Source organism: Phalacrocorax carbo, chromosome 1, assembly GCF_963921805.1.
Source record: "Phalacrocorax carbo chromosome 1, bPhaCar2.1, whole genome shotgun sequence".
In the NCBI taxonomy this organism is placed as follows: domain Eukaryota; kingdom Metazoa; phylum Chordata; class Aves; order Suliformes; family Phalacrocoracidae; genus Phalacrocorax; species Phalacrocorax carbo.
Window position 1 is genome coordinate 1424091 of NC_087513.1, and position 15450 is coordinate 1439540.

At 56.4% G+C, this 15450-nt stretch overlaps 1 protein-coding gene across 2 annotated transcripts in view; it reads right to left on the reverse strand.

Annotated features, from left to right (window-relative positions):
* The window catches only part of TNPO3 (transportin 3), a 51487-nt gene that overhangs the window by 27996 nt on the left and 8041 nt on the right, over positions 1-15450 (reverse strand). For both annotated transcript variants that reach the window (XM_064441675.1, XM_064441666.1), the window contains exons 2-5: positions 7067-7267; positions 6140-6213; positions 5232-5388; positions 68-211 (exon numbers count right to left, since the gene is read on the reverse strand). In XM_064441675.1, the coding sequence (XP_064297745.1) occupies positions 68-211; positions 5232-5388; positions 6140-6213; positions 7067-7267 (576 nt within the window). The remainder of the gene's footprint in view (positions 1-67; positions 212-5231; positions 5389-6139; positions 6214-7066; positions 7268-15450) is intronic.

Below are 15450 nucleotides of genomic sequence, written 5' to 3' on the forward strand. Positions count from 1 at the left end.
CTCAGATTTAAGTGACACCATCGCGGTACCCACGGCCCCCCACCTCATTCCCAAGAGAAATACTCACCAGCACCTCGAAGAGCAGCGACAGCAACTTGCTGTTGGCCATGAAGGTGCTGTCCAGGACACCCAGGTTGAACCAGCTCCCCAAGCACCGGAAGATTTTGATGAGCATCTTCTCATCATTGCCCGCTTTCTCCACGCACGTCATCTACGGCAGGACAAGGAAGAACTGCTTAGAACCGACTCCAACATGTCATTTCAGAAGCAAAATAGGAAGTAACTGTTGGAAAACCATCCTGGAGTTCTCTGCAATCAGCATCAAGAGCCCCACAATGAATCTTAGCATGAAAGAGGGGGCCCGGGGCAGCCGGCAGCGACCCCTCCGAAGGCAGGCACAACGCCCAGCGACCAAGCGGCAGCGCTGTACCATCGCGGGGGCGGCACTCGCACCAGGAGACACCCGAGGGCGCCCACCCCAGCAGAGAGGACTTCGCTACCTAGGGTGGCCGTGGCCCCGCGCCGGTTTGGTATTCAGGGACGTGACCGTTCCACAATCATCCTCTCAAGAGCTGGTGGGCTCTGAGCATCCTCTGCAGGTCCACACGGAGCACACGCAAGGAAGCAGACTGCTTCCAACATCCCCACCCCCCAGGAAAGTAGCCCTGGGCTTGGTGAGATGTAGGGCAGAGGCAAACACCTCTCGGTCGCCTTCAGCTGCTGTTACAGAAGCGAGAAAAGCAGTTTGAGTGTTTTCATTCATTCCCAGCCCACCAGTTTTCTGTGGAATCCTGCCTCAGACTGGTGGAGCGCAGACGTGAACAAGCTCCGTAGGTAATAAATCCCTAAAGTCACTCAAATCTCCATTTAATATTCCTCATCCAAAACAAGTACTACCAAAGAGAAGATAAAATAACCACTACCATAGAAAAGGTATCACTGGGTAAAACCCGGCTGGTGGCCGAGCCCAGAGAGTTGGGGTGATCGGAGCTAAACCCAGTTGGCGGCTGGGCACGAGCGGGGCTCCCCAGGGCTCAGTGTTGGGGCCAGCCTTGTTTAATGTCTTTATCCATGATCTGGGTGAGGGGATCGAGTGCGCCCTCGGTGAGTTTGCAGGTGACACCAAGCTGGGCGGGAGTGTCGATCTGCTGGAGGGCAGGAAGGCTCTGCAGAGGGACCTGGGCAGGCTGGATCCATGGGCCGAGGCCAGTTGTGTGAGGTTTAACAAGGCCCAGTGCCGGGTCCTGCCCTTGGGTCACACCAACCCCAGGCAGCGCCCCAGGCCTGGGGCAGAGGGGCTGGGAAGTGCCCGGCAGAGAAGGCCCTGGGGGGGCTGGCTGACAGCCGGCTGGGCATGAGCCAGCAGTGCCCGGGTGGCCAAGGAGGCCACCAGCCCCCGGGCTTGTGTCAGCACTGGTGTGGCCAGCAGGGGCCGGGCAGGGATGGGGCCCCTGTGCTCGGCCCTGGGGAGGCCCCACCTCGAATGCTGGGCTCAGGTTTGGGCCCCTCGGGACAAGAAGGGCCTGGAGGGGCTGGAGCGTGTCCAGAGAAGGGCAGCGGGGCTGGGGCAGGGTCTGGAGCACAAGTGTGCTGGGGGGCGGCTGAGGGAGCTGGGTGGGGTTTAGCCTGGAGCAGAGGGGGCTGAGGGGAGCCCTTCTCGCTCTCTGCAGCTGCCTGAGAGGGGCTGGAGTGAGGGGGGGGTCGGTCTCTGCTCCCAAGGCACCAGGGACAGGACGAGAGGGAACGGCCTCAAGCTGCGTCAGGGGAGGTTTAGGTTGGAGATGAGGGAAAATGCCTTCCCTGCCAGAGGGGTCAGGCCCTGGCACAGGCTGCCCAGAGAGGTGGGGGAGTCACCGTCCCTGGGGGGGTTCAAACACTGTGCAGACGTGGCACTTGGGGACATGGTTTAGGAGGCCTGGGGGTGTTGGGCTGCCGGTTGGACTTGATGGTCCCAGAGGTCTTTTCCAACCTTAACGATTCTATGAGTCTAAGATCGGTCTTGGGGGTCAGACCTACCCCAAAGGCCAACCTGCGTCAGCCCGAACACACCATTGCAGTGTCGGAGACGGGATGTGGGTCTGGCAGCAGCCAGCCCTCATTTCCAGCGATGGGCAACACTTCTGCTGCACAACAGCACCTAACAGCGACCCTTACCAAGACCCAACACCAAGGGAAAGCCTGGCCTTGCCAGGCTGGGGGAAAGGAAGAACAGGTGGACAGGCAGGACCTGGAGAAGGATGCCCAGAAGGGAGCCGAGGCTGGCCAAGCAATCCTGCACACGAGAGCTTCCAGAGACCCTCGCTCCTCCCTTTACACTCCAATCCTGGAGGTGGAATATCATATTTCATCACAGTTCCTGCACAATGTTTTAAAACCCCATTTTATAACTCAGGAAAGTGAATTTAGCATTTAAATCCTACACAGAATATTTAATTTTGCTCTTCAGGCAGGTGGTTGAAATGCCCCTGCTGGGATTTGCCACCCAAGCTCCAGGCAGATGCGGAGGAAGTCAGAAAAGGAAGTCTTACGACAGGGCTACGACCCTCGGCGATCCAACGGCGGTGCCTCGCATCGCCCCCGGTAAGGCTGCGAGCAGCCGGAGCGAGGTGACATCGCCTGCCTCACCGATGTGACAGCCGGGCTTCTCCGAGACGTCCGCGGAAGAGAGCCGAGGGCTGGAGGCGGCTCGGAGGGACGGCACGGCACCGCGCCGGGCCTCGAGGAAGGTGAGAGGAGTTTCAGAGTTGAGTGAGGATGTGTTCAAAGACAACTAAGGCTATGGAAGAAGTGGAGCTGGGCTCCCCTAATGGCTGTGGCGGTAACGGCATGGACCTCTGCTGCGCTAAATGCAGCTTAAGCGGGGAAGGGAGCCTTCTCAAGCGTGACCTAAGTTGGTGTTGAGCAGAGGACACAGCTCAACTCTGTGTCCTGACACATAGGATGAGAGGAAACGGCCTCAAGCTGCGCCAGGGGAGGGTTAGACTGGAAATTAGGAAAAATTCCTTCACCAAAAGGGTCATCAAGCGCTGGCACAGGCTGCCCGGGGAAGTGGGGGAGTCACCAGCCCTGGGGGTGTTTCAAAGCTGTGCAGACGTGGCGCTGAGGGACATGGTTTAGGGTGGGCTTGGCAGTGCCGGGTTAACGGTTGGACTCCATGACCTAAAGGTCTTTTCCAACCTAAATGACTCTATGATCCTTGGTCATCACGATGCCCCTTCCTCCAGAGTTCCCGGAGTAACTCTGGAAAACGAAGCCTCCTTCCCAGGCCCCCGTGGGAAGAGCCAAAGCCAGGCGCTGCACAAACGTGAAACACCCACCAGAAGCACCTGCCGCGCTCGTATCTCTATTCCAGATACTCTCTGTGACTTTCTTAACCCCAGGCCCACAAAGAGCAGCGTGGAAACAGAACGGGGACCTTCTGCAAAGGTTTCAGGCCAGGTGCAAACTTAAACTGAGCTCTCCTGACCTCTGCTCCATCCTCTTCTCCAGATGAAAGGAAGGAAAAGTGCTGGGGGTTGAGTTGGTGTTGGGTCCCGTGGGAGAAGGGGATCCAGGGAGGGAAGGGGCATCGCAGGGGGACTGCAGGTAACATCTGAGAGGCGGGAGGGGTAAATGAAAGGGCAGGTTACACGAGTCTGGAGGAAGAAACGAGGCTTCTCTGGGCACAGAATCAAACCCCAAGGAGGGCATCGCCCTTCCCTCCGGCTCCTGAGAGCAAGCCCAGAGCCCTCCCCGCCCATTTCTGTGCAGCACGGCACCGGGGACCTGCAAAGATGCTGCACGCGAGAGCTAGGAAAGACGTGAAGAAGTATTCATTGAGGAAGAGAACGAGGTCCTGTGTAAAACTACAGCCCTGCAGATTCGCTCATCCATGAGAAGGAAACCTAAACGCCAGCCTAACGGCGGAGTGTAGGCACGTATCGGGGGAGACTGAAATTCTGTCGTTCGGAGAAGCGGCATTAAAAAAGCACAGCAAAACGTGAGTCATTTCACATGGATGAAGATCCTACGGTTCATTCCACCTCCAGCAGCTACAATTCCATTAAGAAAGGAATACTGACCAGCAGGCTAGCAGGGCAAGAGGGAGGCGGCTGGCAGGGGGACGGGGAGACCACAGACCCCACGGAGGAAAGACGGGGCCGCAGAGCAGCCGACGGCTGCCGAGACACCGCGATTGAAGGCACCCAACCTCGGCTCCGTCTGCAGCACGGCGACGTCAACCGGCTGCTCGGAGGAACGAGCGGCTCGATACGCGCTGCCGAGGGTACGTCCGCTCTCCTTCCTTAGATAAGCACCGTGAAACGGCAGACGTTTACGGGGCGCTCTAGAGGCTACGGCACGTGCTCCGTTTGAAGCCTGCGCCAGGGATCAGGTCTGCTGCTCGTTTCTTGAGCTCCGACAACGCTGAAGAACATGAGATGTCTCTCTGGAAAGGAAGGAGCCAGCAAGGAGCAATTCACCTCAACCCTTGCTCGCTGCTCCCCAAACCTGCCCTGCCCACAACGGTCTTGTTTTTGGAGAGCACCAACACTCCCTGGATGAGGAAACCTTTGAAGAAGAACCAGGAGATCCAGCTACAGCGTCCCCGTTGGGCCAACACTACACCTGACCTGCAGCTAAACGTGGAACCTCAGCTTATCACACGATGGTCAGAAATTAGGCACGTACTTACGTTTGCAAGGGGCAGGAGAAGAGAGGGAAAGCGCAGTTCTAAGCACCTGAATGACCTTCTAACACGTACAGAGAGAGATGTGTGGGTCTAGAGACGACCTAAAGACCCTCATACACTGCCCCCCCCATAACGGGATGAAGTAACTCCTTGCTTAACCACCAGGTAACCCCAAACCACCGCAGCCTGCGCAGGACTCCAGCCCAAGCCAGCTACGGAGCCAACAAACCGGGGGACTAAAGACCTTCCCCTGAACTCAAGAGTTCCCAGTGGCAGGAGACACACGGCGCTCCGCACCACCAGCTAGGGACAAGGCAGGCCCCCCACGGAGGGTCCAGCTGGGAGGACGACGAAGTTAAGTTGACTTAACTAGCTCCGTTTTTCAACCCAGTGCTGACAACAGGAACCCGACAGTGGTTTTGATCAGTTTGTTTCACACCAACCGGCTCTTTCATCACATCCAACCTGGAATAATCCGCATCAGCGATGTGGAGGGGGAGAAGAAGCTGCATGAGCTCCTTCAGCAGCTGACCGGGGCTCGGTCGCTGCTCAGTCTCCTTACCAGCAGAGAGATGACCGTGCTGGAATAGTACGCCAGATCTTCTATGATTTCGGTGCGGCGGTTGGCTCCGATGCGCAAGGACCGGCTGTGAACCTCTTCTGGCAGCACCGTGAGGATCTCCAGCAGAAAGGGCAGCGATGTAACATCGTTGCTGTACCTGAAACGACGGGGAGGAAGGAGAGCGCACGAAGGCAGGTGAGAGCCAAGCGCGCGCAGAAAACCTAAATATCGGCACGGAGGTTCACGGCACAGCGAGAGACGGAGGGGTGTTTCGAAGAGATGCAGCACAAGCGTTGCTGCAAACACCCTCCGGTGTCCAGCTGCGAGGGCAGAGCCCTGTCGAGAGGAGTCTCTGTCAGTAGTTTAGCTCAAGGTTTTGGCAAAAGCTTCCCCAGCCCACGAGCACATCAAGTTCCCTCCCGCTGCAGAAACACCACGGGACCACGGCAAAGTGCCCGAGCAAGACCTCAGCACGTGGCATCCCCCGTCGGCAAACACGGGAGAGCGGAAAGCGCTGCCACACAGAAATTGGGCATCACTGCGCCGGCCGAGCGAGTGCCTCGGGACACCCGACAGCAGCAGCCACCGGCTCGGCCTCCCCGTTCAACCCCGCGCTGCGGCTAAAGCTGGGAGGGGATGAGGGATCATCACGTAACAAAAGCGGGGATGAAGCAAGTCGCTGAGGCTCAGAGAGCCGCGGCCACGGCCGCTCTGTGACACAGGGACATGGACAGGCCCACCTCTCCCTCCAGCGCGTCTCCCAGAACACGTTAAATTATTAATCGAGAAATAACTTCCCTATGGTCGGGCCGTGCGCCGCCACGCGCCTTTCCGGACCGCGCAGGCCCACCCACTCAACATCTACTCAAGGAACAGCTCAAAGTTTAACGACATAAACAATTACTTACTTTTCAACCAGTGTTTGTACGCAGCCTTTCCAAGAAGCCATTTGCAGGGCAAGGTCTGCTATTGCTAAAGCAAGCTGAAAGGGCAAGGGGGGAGGAAAAACCAGAGTTAAGTGTGGTGACTGATGAAATCTGCCCGAGAGCACAGGAGGAAGGGTGCTGCGACCGTCAGCCCCGAGCTCGGCAGGGCTGGCAGGTAACCCCGAGCCTGCGGAGGCGGGATATTAATTCGCGATGTCCCCGTTGCGTGCGCAACCCCTGTGGCTAACCACGGACCGCCCACCGCCCCCGACGGGGCGATGCTCTCCGCTGGGCTGTGTAGGGGCTGAACAGGCAGCCTCGCCTCGGTCCGCGCAGCGCCTGCGTCGCAGGGCCGCGTCGATGGGGCGGAGGGACGACGGGAACGCCGGACAGGGAGCAAAGGGATTCCCCAGAACGTGCCGGCGCCTCGGAGGAGTCACCCAGGGCGCTGCTGGGCAGATCAACACTTTGCCTCCATTGCAGAGCACAGGGAAAAACACAGGTTCCCCTCTCCAAACAGCAAACAACGGGATAAAATATTTAACTAAGGGAATATAATGAAGGAGGGGAAACAATCCTGTACTGGGAGGCATGACCGGGCTGGCTGCAGGCGTCGCGCTTCTCTGTTCTCCAGAGGAAAAGCAACCAAGGGAGACAAAGGGCTTTGGCTCAGAAAAAGTCAGAAGTGACAAAAGCTGGAGCTGGCCACCGTCGGTGAGACCCGCAGGCAAGCGTTTCCCGTAAGGAACGGCTCTAGCAGGGCTGTGCCACAAGCCTGGCTGCTGGTCTGCTCTCGACGGCAAGTTAGGACTGACTGGTCCAGGCTTTACCGCTGCGGGCGGCCTCAGACCTCCCTCCCTCCCGGACGTTTCTAGAGCGGCTCCTTCGACCCCTCTGCTCAGCACCTACCTGCGTTACGATGACCGGTGACAGGTCTTTCAAGTTCTGGATGTGGGACAGCAGAGAGTCCCGTAACGAGGCATGGGAGTCCGTGGGGAGTTCGTAGAAGGAAGTCTGGATCTTCATCTTCATGGTCTGCGCCGCGAAGTAGCACGACTCCACATCCTGATGGATCTGCAGCAGCTGGTCCGAGATCTCCCAGGCGTGGACCTGGCGGCAAAGCACGGGCATCGTCAGCGGGCAGGCGGGGGGACGGGCAGCAAAGCGAGCAGGTACCCGCAGCCCTAAGGTGGGCTTAAGAGAAAGCCCAAATTCCCCCAGATGAAAACGCACTGTCTCCCATCAATATACCCCCGAAATTTTCACCAGGAGACTTCACGCGACGTCGCTGCCGCAGCTCGGGCCGCGGGGGCTGGCTAACGAAGGTGCCGGCGCAGCACCACCCGCCCGATGAGCTGACGGAGCACGTCAGCTTCCAGCACACACCCGGCCGAGACGACGCTCACCGCCTCAGTTACCACAGTCCCTCCGGGAGAGCAGCTCAGAGAGCGGGTCTGATGCCCACCCTCGCAGCAAAGAGCAACAAAAGAGTTTTTTTGGGGCTAAGGTGGATCGTTTTTGCGCCTCTTACAGAGCTATAAGACCAGAGAGGGCCCAGCAAGGGACAAATGGGAAAAGGACTGGATAAAGCTCCCCCCAGATCAAAATAACAATATATAATCGCAAGATTGAAGTCGACGGCCTGTCTAAGAGCACACAGCGGGACGGGTGACTCCGCAGCAGACCGTGGATGCGCCGAAGAGCTTGGAGGAGGGCCAGCAAGGAGGGAAATTTCTTCCAAATCTTTGAAAGGTCGTAGAGGACGGGAGAGGCGCCCGAGGACTTCTTTGTGGGAGATGGAAGACGGTTCCAGGCAACGTTACAGACAGACAAACATCACACTCCAAAAGGAGGGGTTCCCTAAAGGCCTCCTGTTAACCGCCAGCGAGGCGGGACCCCACAACCACCACAGAGGGGGACTTCACATATATATGTAAAGTCAATCCAGGTCCAACAGCACAGCGAAGGGAAGAGTTAATTAAATACGTTACAATCACCTGTTATACAAAGGATTCCGTTTGTTTGCCTTCTAAAAACCACCGTATAAGCAAAAATCCTAGCGGCGATACCGGCCACTGCTAGAGGCGGACGTTAACGTTCTTTGTGCACCTGGAGCTGCCGCATGAACAGAAATCCCAGGAAAAAAAGCCATTCCCTTAAGCCCACCTGGAGGAAACATCCACATGGAAAAGCAGATCCAGGCTGTTGCCGTCCCTAGTCCTTCACAGTCACAAACTGCTCCTCCTAAGCTCACGGCTGGGTGTTGTGGGGGTGGGGGGAGCGCTTTGGGATGCCCCCAGTTCCCTACAAGGGAAGCGTTGCACGGGGCTGCCCGGCGCAGCAGGACTCGGCGATTCGGCCGAGCAGCGACAGCAGCCGATACCCCGCTATGGAAATAAAGGGGGGTTTTTATACTGAAAACGCAGTTCGGGTTTATGAGGCCGTGCGTTATGTGGGCTACCTGCGTGAACGCCTCTGGAAATGAAAGGAGAGCTCGGTCAGGCATCCCAGGTGCATCAGGGCTGACAGAAAAACCACAGCCTGCTCTTGGGTATTTTGATTCCTCCCCCCCCCACCCCAAATTTCAAGCACCCTCCGCACAAGGGCACGTCGGCATTACGGAATCACAGAATCGTTAAGGTCGGAAAAGACATCAGGTCCAACCGCCAACCCAACACCCCCAGGCCTCCTAAACCGTGTCCCCAAGTGCCACGTCTGCACGGTGTTTGAACCCCCCCAGGGACGGTGACTCCCCCACCTCTCTGGGCAGCCTGTGCCAATCCCTGACCGCTCTGGCTGGGAAGGCATTTTCCCTCATCTCCAACCTAAACCTCCCCTGACGCAGCTTGAGGCCGTTCCCTCTCGTCCCATCACTGGTGACTTGGGAGCAGAGACCAGCCCCCCCCTCACTCCAGCCCCTCTCAGGCAGCTGCAGAGAGCGAGAAGGGCTCCCCTCAGCCCCCCCTTCTCCAGGCTAAACCCCCCCAGCCCCCTCAGCCGCCCCCCAGCACACTTGTGCTCCAGACCCTGCCCCAGCCCCGCTGCCCTTCTCTGGACATGCTCCAGCCCCTCAAGGCCCTTCTTGTCCCCAGGGGCCCAACCCTGAGCCCAGCATTCGAGGTGGGGCCTCCCCAGGGCCGAGCACAGGGGCCCCATCCCTGCCCGGCTCCTGCTGGCCACACCAGGGCTGACACAAGCCCGGGGGCTGGTGGCCTCCTTGGCCACCCGGGCACACATTACCCTCACCCCACCCCCAGCCTCAGCACTGAAAGATAAAATAAGACAGACCGATGATTTATTTTACCAAAGTACACACCAGGAACCTTTGCGCCGCACAAACCTACAGCGGTGTTAAAAATGAGCCGATGTCCATAAAATGGAGCAGAATTACTGCTCTTAAGGTTTAGCACGGTTCAAAAAACTATAAAATTCAACTGATGTAGAAACCTGGCAGCAGACTTCAGACGAGCATTTCAGAGCCTGAACCTTGCGATGAGGCTTTGCAGCCCTCATCTCCGACATCCTTTAACGTCACACAGGAATCCAGTGTGAAATAAAACCTCTGTTTTTTTTAAAACCAACCCTTCTAGTCCTCACCGCGGCCTTGTTAGCAAAGGAGAGTCGATCATAACCCTCGGCCAGTTGTTCCAATGACTAAACACCCATTGTTTTTTAAAATATGCAGCCCGCCTAGCCTCGTCTCCCAGCTGCGTTTAACATCCCCAGCTGCCTCCCCTGCGCAGGAGCATCCCCGACACCACCATTCCGATTTTGCTTTTAATACGCTTGAGGAGCCTCCTCGCGACTCCTCGCTCCCCGTCAACCTTCCACCGTTCAGAGACTGAACAAAATTCACCTTGAAAGAAAAAAATATGTATAATCATGTTTCAAAACTTATTGATCCCTGGCAGGCAGGTGGGTGCCCAGGAAGAGCGGTGGGCGACCTCCAACACACCGCCGGCCGACGCTGAGGGAGCAGGCGCCCGGCGAGAGCGGCGGGGCAGGGGCCCTGGGGTCTGCAGCGTCACGCCGCGGGGAGAGACGAGGCCACGAGCAGTTTGCCGGGTTGCTCAAGACTTCAGGACGAGGTCAGGATGATCCGGTCTTATTCCCAGTGAAATAAAATCAATCCTTTCCGCATAAAGCAAAGGAAAATTCTGATTTCTTTAGAGCCAATATTAGCACAGGGCTCAGCTCCTGATGCTGCTCCCTGAAATCCTGCTGGAAGGTATTTCTACGGCCATTTCAGCCCGTAACGTAGCACCCGAGCTCACTGTCAAACCCAAAAGTACCCAGACCCAAGACTAACGTGAGGGACGCCCAGACCACCCCAAGGCGCTCAGCACCCTGGCGTTCTCCCACCTCCTCTCCCCTTCTCCATTTAGCTCAAAATTCAAGCACACAACTGCATCCAAATACAAGGGAAGGAGCCCAAAAAGACGCGCAGGAATTGCCTTACGCTCCGCCTCGGCGGCGGGAGGATCCGCCCCCGCCACCACCTGCGGCCGCATCCGGACGGGAGCGGGAGAGCTTCGCTATGCACAGCTTTCAACGGGATTTAGCACATTTTCTCCGCGGGACCGTGACCCCTGCGGAAATGCCGGTCCCCGTCATGTCCCAGCCTTGAAGCCGTCGCTCACCATGTTCAGGGAGAGTCTTTCCGGAGCTGTCGCCTTTCAGATGAGCTCCTTTGCTGTTACCGGGCTTTGATCCTTCCTTTCCAGCTGCCTCTGCGACCAGGGTCTGTTAAATAAGCTTTCTCCAATAATTCTGGGTATTCCTGGTGGATAACCCGCCCGTAAAAACTTCAAATCAGGCAGTAAGAAAAAAACTGGGATGTATTTCTGATGGAAACATCCCTGCGGGTTTATTTATATTCACCAGGTAACCCCCAAGCTAATAATAAATAAAAAAAACCCTTCTCAAGTATCTAAATAACTACAACAGCTAGAATCACACCAGACCCTCTGCGACTCGTGTTAAAAAATGCTTCTCAACTGTATTAACGGGCAGACGTTTCCCACCGCGTTTTGAACTGAGCAGTTACGGCCGCGGCGGCGGAAAGGGGGACTCGGCAGGCAGCGTCTGAGGAGATCCTGCCCAAAAGCACGCGAAAAATCGAAGGCAGAGAGCCCCAGCTCTGCCATACACGCGATAATCTAACCGTCTGGGAGTCACCGGTTCGACAAAGACGGCAAAATTATTAATGCTTTTGTGATCGCTAATGACTGGCGGTACTAAAGGCAGCTGTTTGCGCGGCCAAGGTTTACTGCGGCGTATTCAGAGATTATACAAACCCTTTGAGAGCTGAAATAAGTTGGCTTGTGCGCCCTCAGACAGCTCCAACGATGATTACTTGGCCTGTCCATCAATATATAGGGGGGGGAAAACCAACCCTGAAGTAGTATTTAGCAAGAATAGATGTATACGGCAGCAGAACAGGTACGGAAGACCTTAAACGTCAGGGTAGGAAGGAAATAAATTCTTCGACTTTGGCTGCAGCTACCAAATACCCGATCTGCGTCTCCCTGCAAAGGACGCGTCTCGCCAGCGACCGGAGAGCAGCGAGGCCTTCGGGAGGTTAACGTGATGTGGGGAACTCCTTCTGGGCATCTGACGACAGAGTATGTCCAAGATGTTAGAGGACGATTTTAGATTCTAGCGCTGACCACCAGATCGCAATAAAAAAAAAGGCAGTTCAGGGCATCCCCCGGATTACAGGCGCTGGCGGGAAGGAAGATGACGTGCTGAAGCCATCGGGTTGTGCAAGGAAGCTCTTCGCAAACCACCCCAACTCTTGTGGGCTTTGGGGTTTGGTTTTCTTTTTTCCTTAAATAAAAATTGCCTTCCTACCGGGAATGCCCACAAGCGTACAACCCAGCCTGCCTCGGCGGCTTTGGAAGTAAAGGCGCGTTCCTCATTTTCAGCCACGAGCAGACTCGGCTCCGAGGGGGTTTCCAGAGAGATCCGTGAAGACGAGCGACCCCGGCCTGGGTGACAAGGTCCCCTTCCCCAGCCGCGCCGAGGGCGACAGCCCCGAGGGCCTTATCAACCATCGGATCAGACTAACCAAGGCTTCGCTTTCCAACCCAAACTATTTCTCGCTTCGTGGCGGGACGTCTCCTACGTCCTACCGCCTGCACCCTTCCAGGGTAAAGGCGTTTGCCTGTAGCCTGTTGTACTCGGGGGCCAACGCCGATCACGGTATGGACAGCCCAAACGTGATGTTGCCGGTACTTTAGGAAAGGATTTTGATGTAAAAATGAGGGTTTTACGGCCGGAAGCAAAGGTGCCCTGGCAGAGACGGACTGAAGCTCCCAGGGAGGAAGGAGCCGAGTGCTGTTGCAACGCAATAAACAAATCATGCGCTGTCGCTCCCGTCGGGGCGTGAGAGTCCGTGGGCTTCAAGTCCGGCTTCCTCCAGTCCCCGAGGATCGATCAGTGGCAGAGCCTTGCTCACGTGAATAATATTGTCTTTTACCACCTACCTAACTCCATACCGGGCTCAAAATTGACTTTTGATGTAAAAATTGAGCAATAAAGGAATGAGAATAAACGAGGAAGACAGCTCAAGCCCTTATGGCCGAGCTCCAAAGAGCACCCAAAGGGCTTTGTCTTGATGCGCCCGGCTTCTAGAGGCCGATAAAACCCAAAACCCTACGCTGAAGCGCAGAACATTTGCAGCCTGACATTTAACACTGGGATGAAATACGAGCTGGGTATTTACACGGCCGTAACAACAAGAGACAGGGATGTAAACAAGGCGAGCCTAGGGACCTTCTTCACACAAAGAAAAAAAACCTTCCCCACAAGGGAAAAAAAAAAAGCAAGCAATATTTCTTTCAATTTTAATAAACGGGTGGATGAGAAAGAATGTTTAGAGACAACTGGTAGCGTTAGAACCCAAGAAAATCATAACTGAAAACATTTCTCCCCCCCCAAAAAAATAAATCAAGTGTATTTTTCATCATTTTACTGTTCACTTTCTGCAGTTCCATCAGTTTTCTGCATGGAAAAAGGACGGGTGCCCATCAAGGTTCACCGTGCTGGTGGTGCCCAAGGGCTGAGGTCACCAGCCGGAGGGCAGGAGCCGGCTACGGAAGCATTAAGAGTCACGAACAAAGCACCAGAGTAGCAAGTTTTAAATAAATAAAAACCTTCCAAAGGAGGGGAAAGAAAAACGCCGTTGAGCAGAATGAGTACCCCACACCCAAACCCCCCACACCTGCATCGAGCCCCCCAGCCCCGCCTCCCAGAGCTGAGCCACAAAAGCAGCCACGTGCCCCCACGTTAAGGCTGCTCTTCGGCAGTCATGATGTCGTCATCCAAGCTCTTACGCAAACAGCCCTGATTGAGAAACCTGACACAAAGAGCCTCAGCCCTGGCGCTCGGTGGAAACAGGGCTGGCAAGGGAGAATCACAGAATCGTTAAGGTTGGAAAAGACCTCTGGGATCATCAAGTCCAACCCGTGACCCAACCCAGGTCTCCCAAACCGTGTCCTCAAGTGCCACGTCTGCACGGTGTTTGAACCCCCCCAGGGACGGTGACTCCCCCACCTCTCTGGGCAGCCTGTGCCAACCCTGACCCCTCTGGCAGGGAAGGCATTTTCCCTCATCTCCAACCTAAACCTCCCCTGACGCAGCTTGAGGCCGTTCCCTCTCGTCCCATCACTGGTGACTTGGGAGCAGAGACCGACCCCGCCCTCACTCCAGCCCCTCTCAGGCAGCTGCAGAGAGCGAGAAGGGCTCCCCTCAGCCCCCTCTTCTCCAGGCTAAACCCCCCCAGCCCCCTCAGCCGCCCCCCAGCACACTTGTGCTCCAGACCCTGCCCCAGCCCCGCTGCCCTTCTCTGGACACGCTCCAGCCCCTCAGGGGCCTTCTTGTCCCGAGGGGCCCAAACCTGAGCCCAGCACTCGAGGTGGGGCCTCCCCAGGGCCCAGCACAGGGGCCCCATCCCTGCCCGGCCCCTGCTGGCCACACCAGTGCTGACACAAGCCCGGGGGCTGGTGGCCTCCTTGGCCACCCGGGCACTGCTGGCTCATGCCCAGCCGGCTGTCAGCCAGCACCCCCAGGGCCTTCTCCGCCGGGCACTTCCCAGCCCCTCTGCCCCGGGCCTGGGGCGCTGCCTGGGGTTGGTGTGACCCAAGGGCAGGACCCGGCACTGGGCCTTGTTAAACCTCACACAAGGTGAGTCATTCCTGGAGAGAAGAGCTGGGCGGTTTACAGCTAGAAGGAAATTCTAAAAGGACCTCAAATGGGAGGTTGGAAGCCATAAGTGGCTCTCAAGGCCAAGTAACTTTGCCTCTTCTGCTCAGAAGATGCGCTGACCAAGAGGCAGAAGGACTTTACAAAGGAGGCCAGGTCTACCAGCCTTGATGCAGAAACGCCTCCCCAGCTCAAGTCGTGGGCCTGGTCCCCAAACCGCGGCGTGTCCACACCAGAAATCCCCAGGAGCAAAGGGACCATCTCCTTCCCAGCAGATACCTCAGCTGTTCTCCAGCCCACACAGAAGAACCTCTTGCTGACACCACACCACCTTCTGGCCCCCGGACTATAATGTGACCACCAGTACGGGAATGAGCTTTGGGCAGCTAACGTTACAGCTCCCGAGGGACGTCGCCGATTCCCACCACCTACTCCTCCAGGCCCACCAAGTGCCAGAAGCGACGTCAGTTCAGCTGATGAGACCCTGGAGACAGTGGAGACAGAGAGAGGGTGGCGAAATGGGCACCACAAATTTTGAAGGATGAGGGCTGGACAAAGAGATGAACAATTCCCCAGACATCTCAAGAGCGGCCATCGTTCGATGGTGCAGGACACATCCCTGAGAAATCTCTGCTTAGCTTTGACCAGCCTGAGTCTGAAGGCAGACAAGCATCCTGCAGAAACACTCGCTGCATCCCTTCGGTGCTGAACACAAAGCATCAAAAGATTTGAAATGAGAATTTAAGAAAATTCATGGAGTTTGGCTACGCACGTCTAGCCGAAGAGCGCACAAATGGCCCTGAGCACCTCTGGCTGGTCCCTCAGCCCCAAAGCCAGTTTGGAGCTAGATGGTGACCAGAAAAAAGCAAGTTCCAGCTGAATTTAATCTCCTAGTACAGAGCAGGAGACCACGAGTAAGATGGAGGGATTCACTGCTGTGCCACGTTAGGTGCTAATGTTGGAGAGAGCTCAGATCAGATCAGCTTCGCTCATTCCAGCCAGAAACTGTCAATGGCAAGTAAAGTCTTTCTGGAGAAGCCAACTTGGCTCCTAACACAGCCTTAAATTTTATGGATCCTTTTTAGACA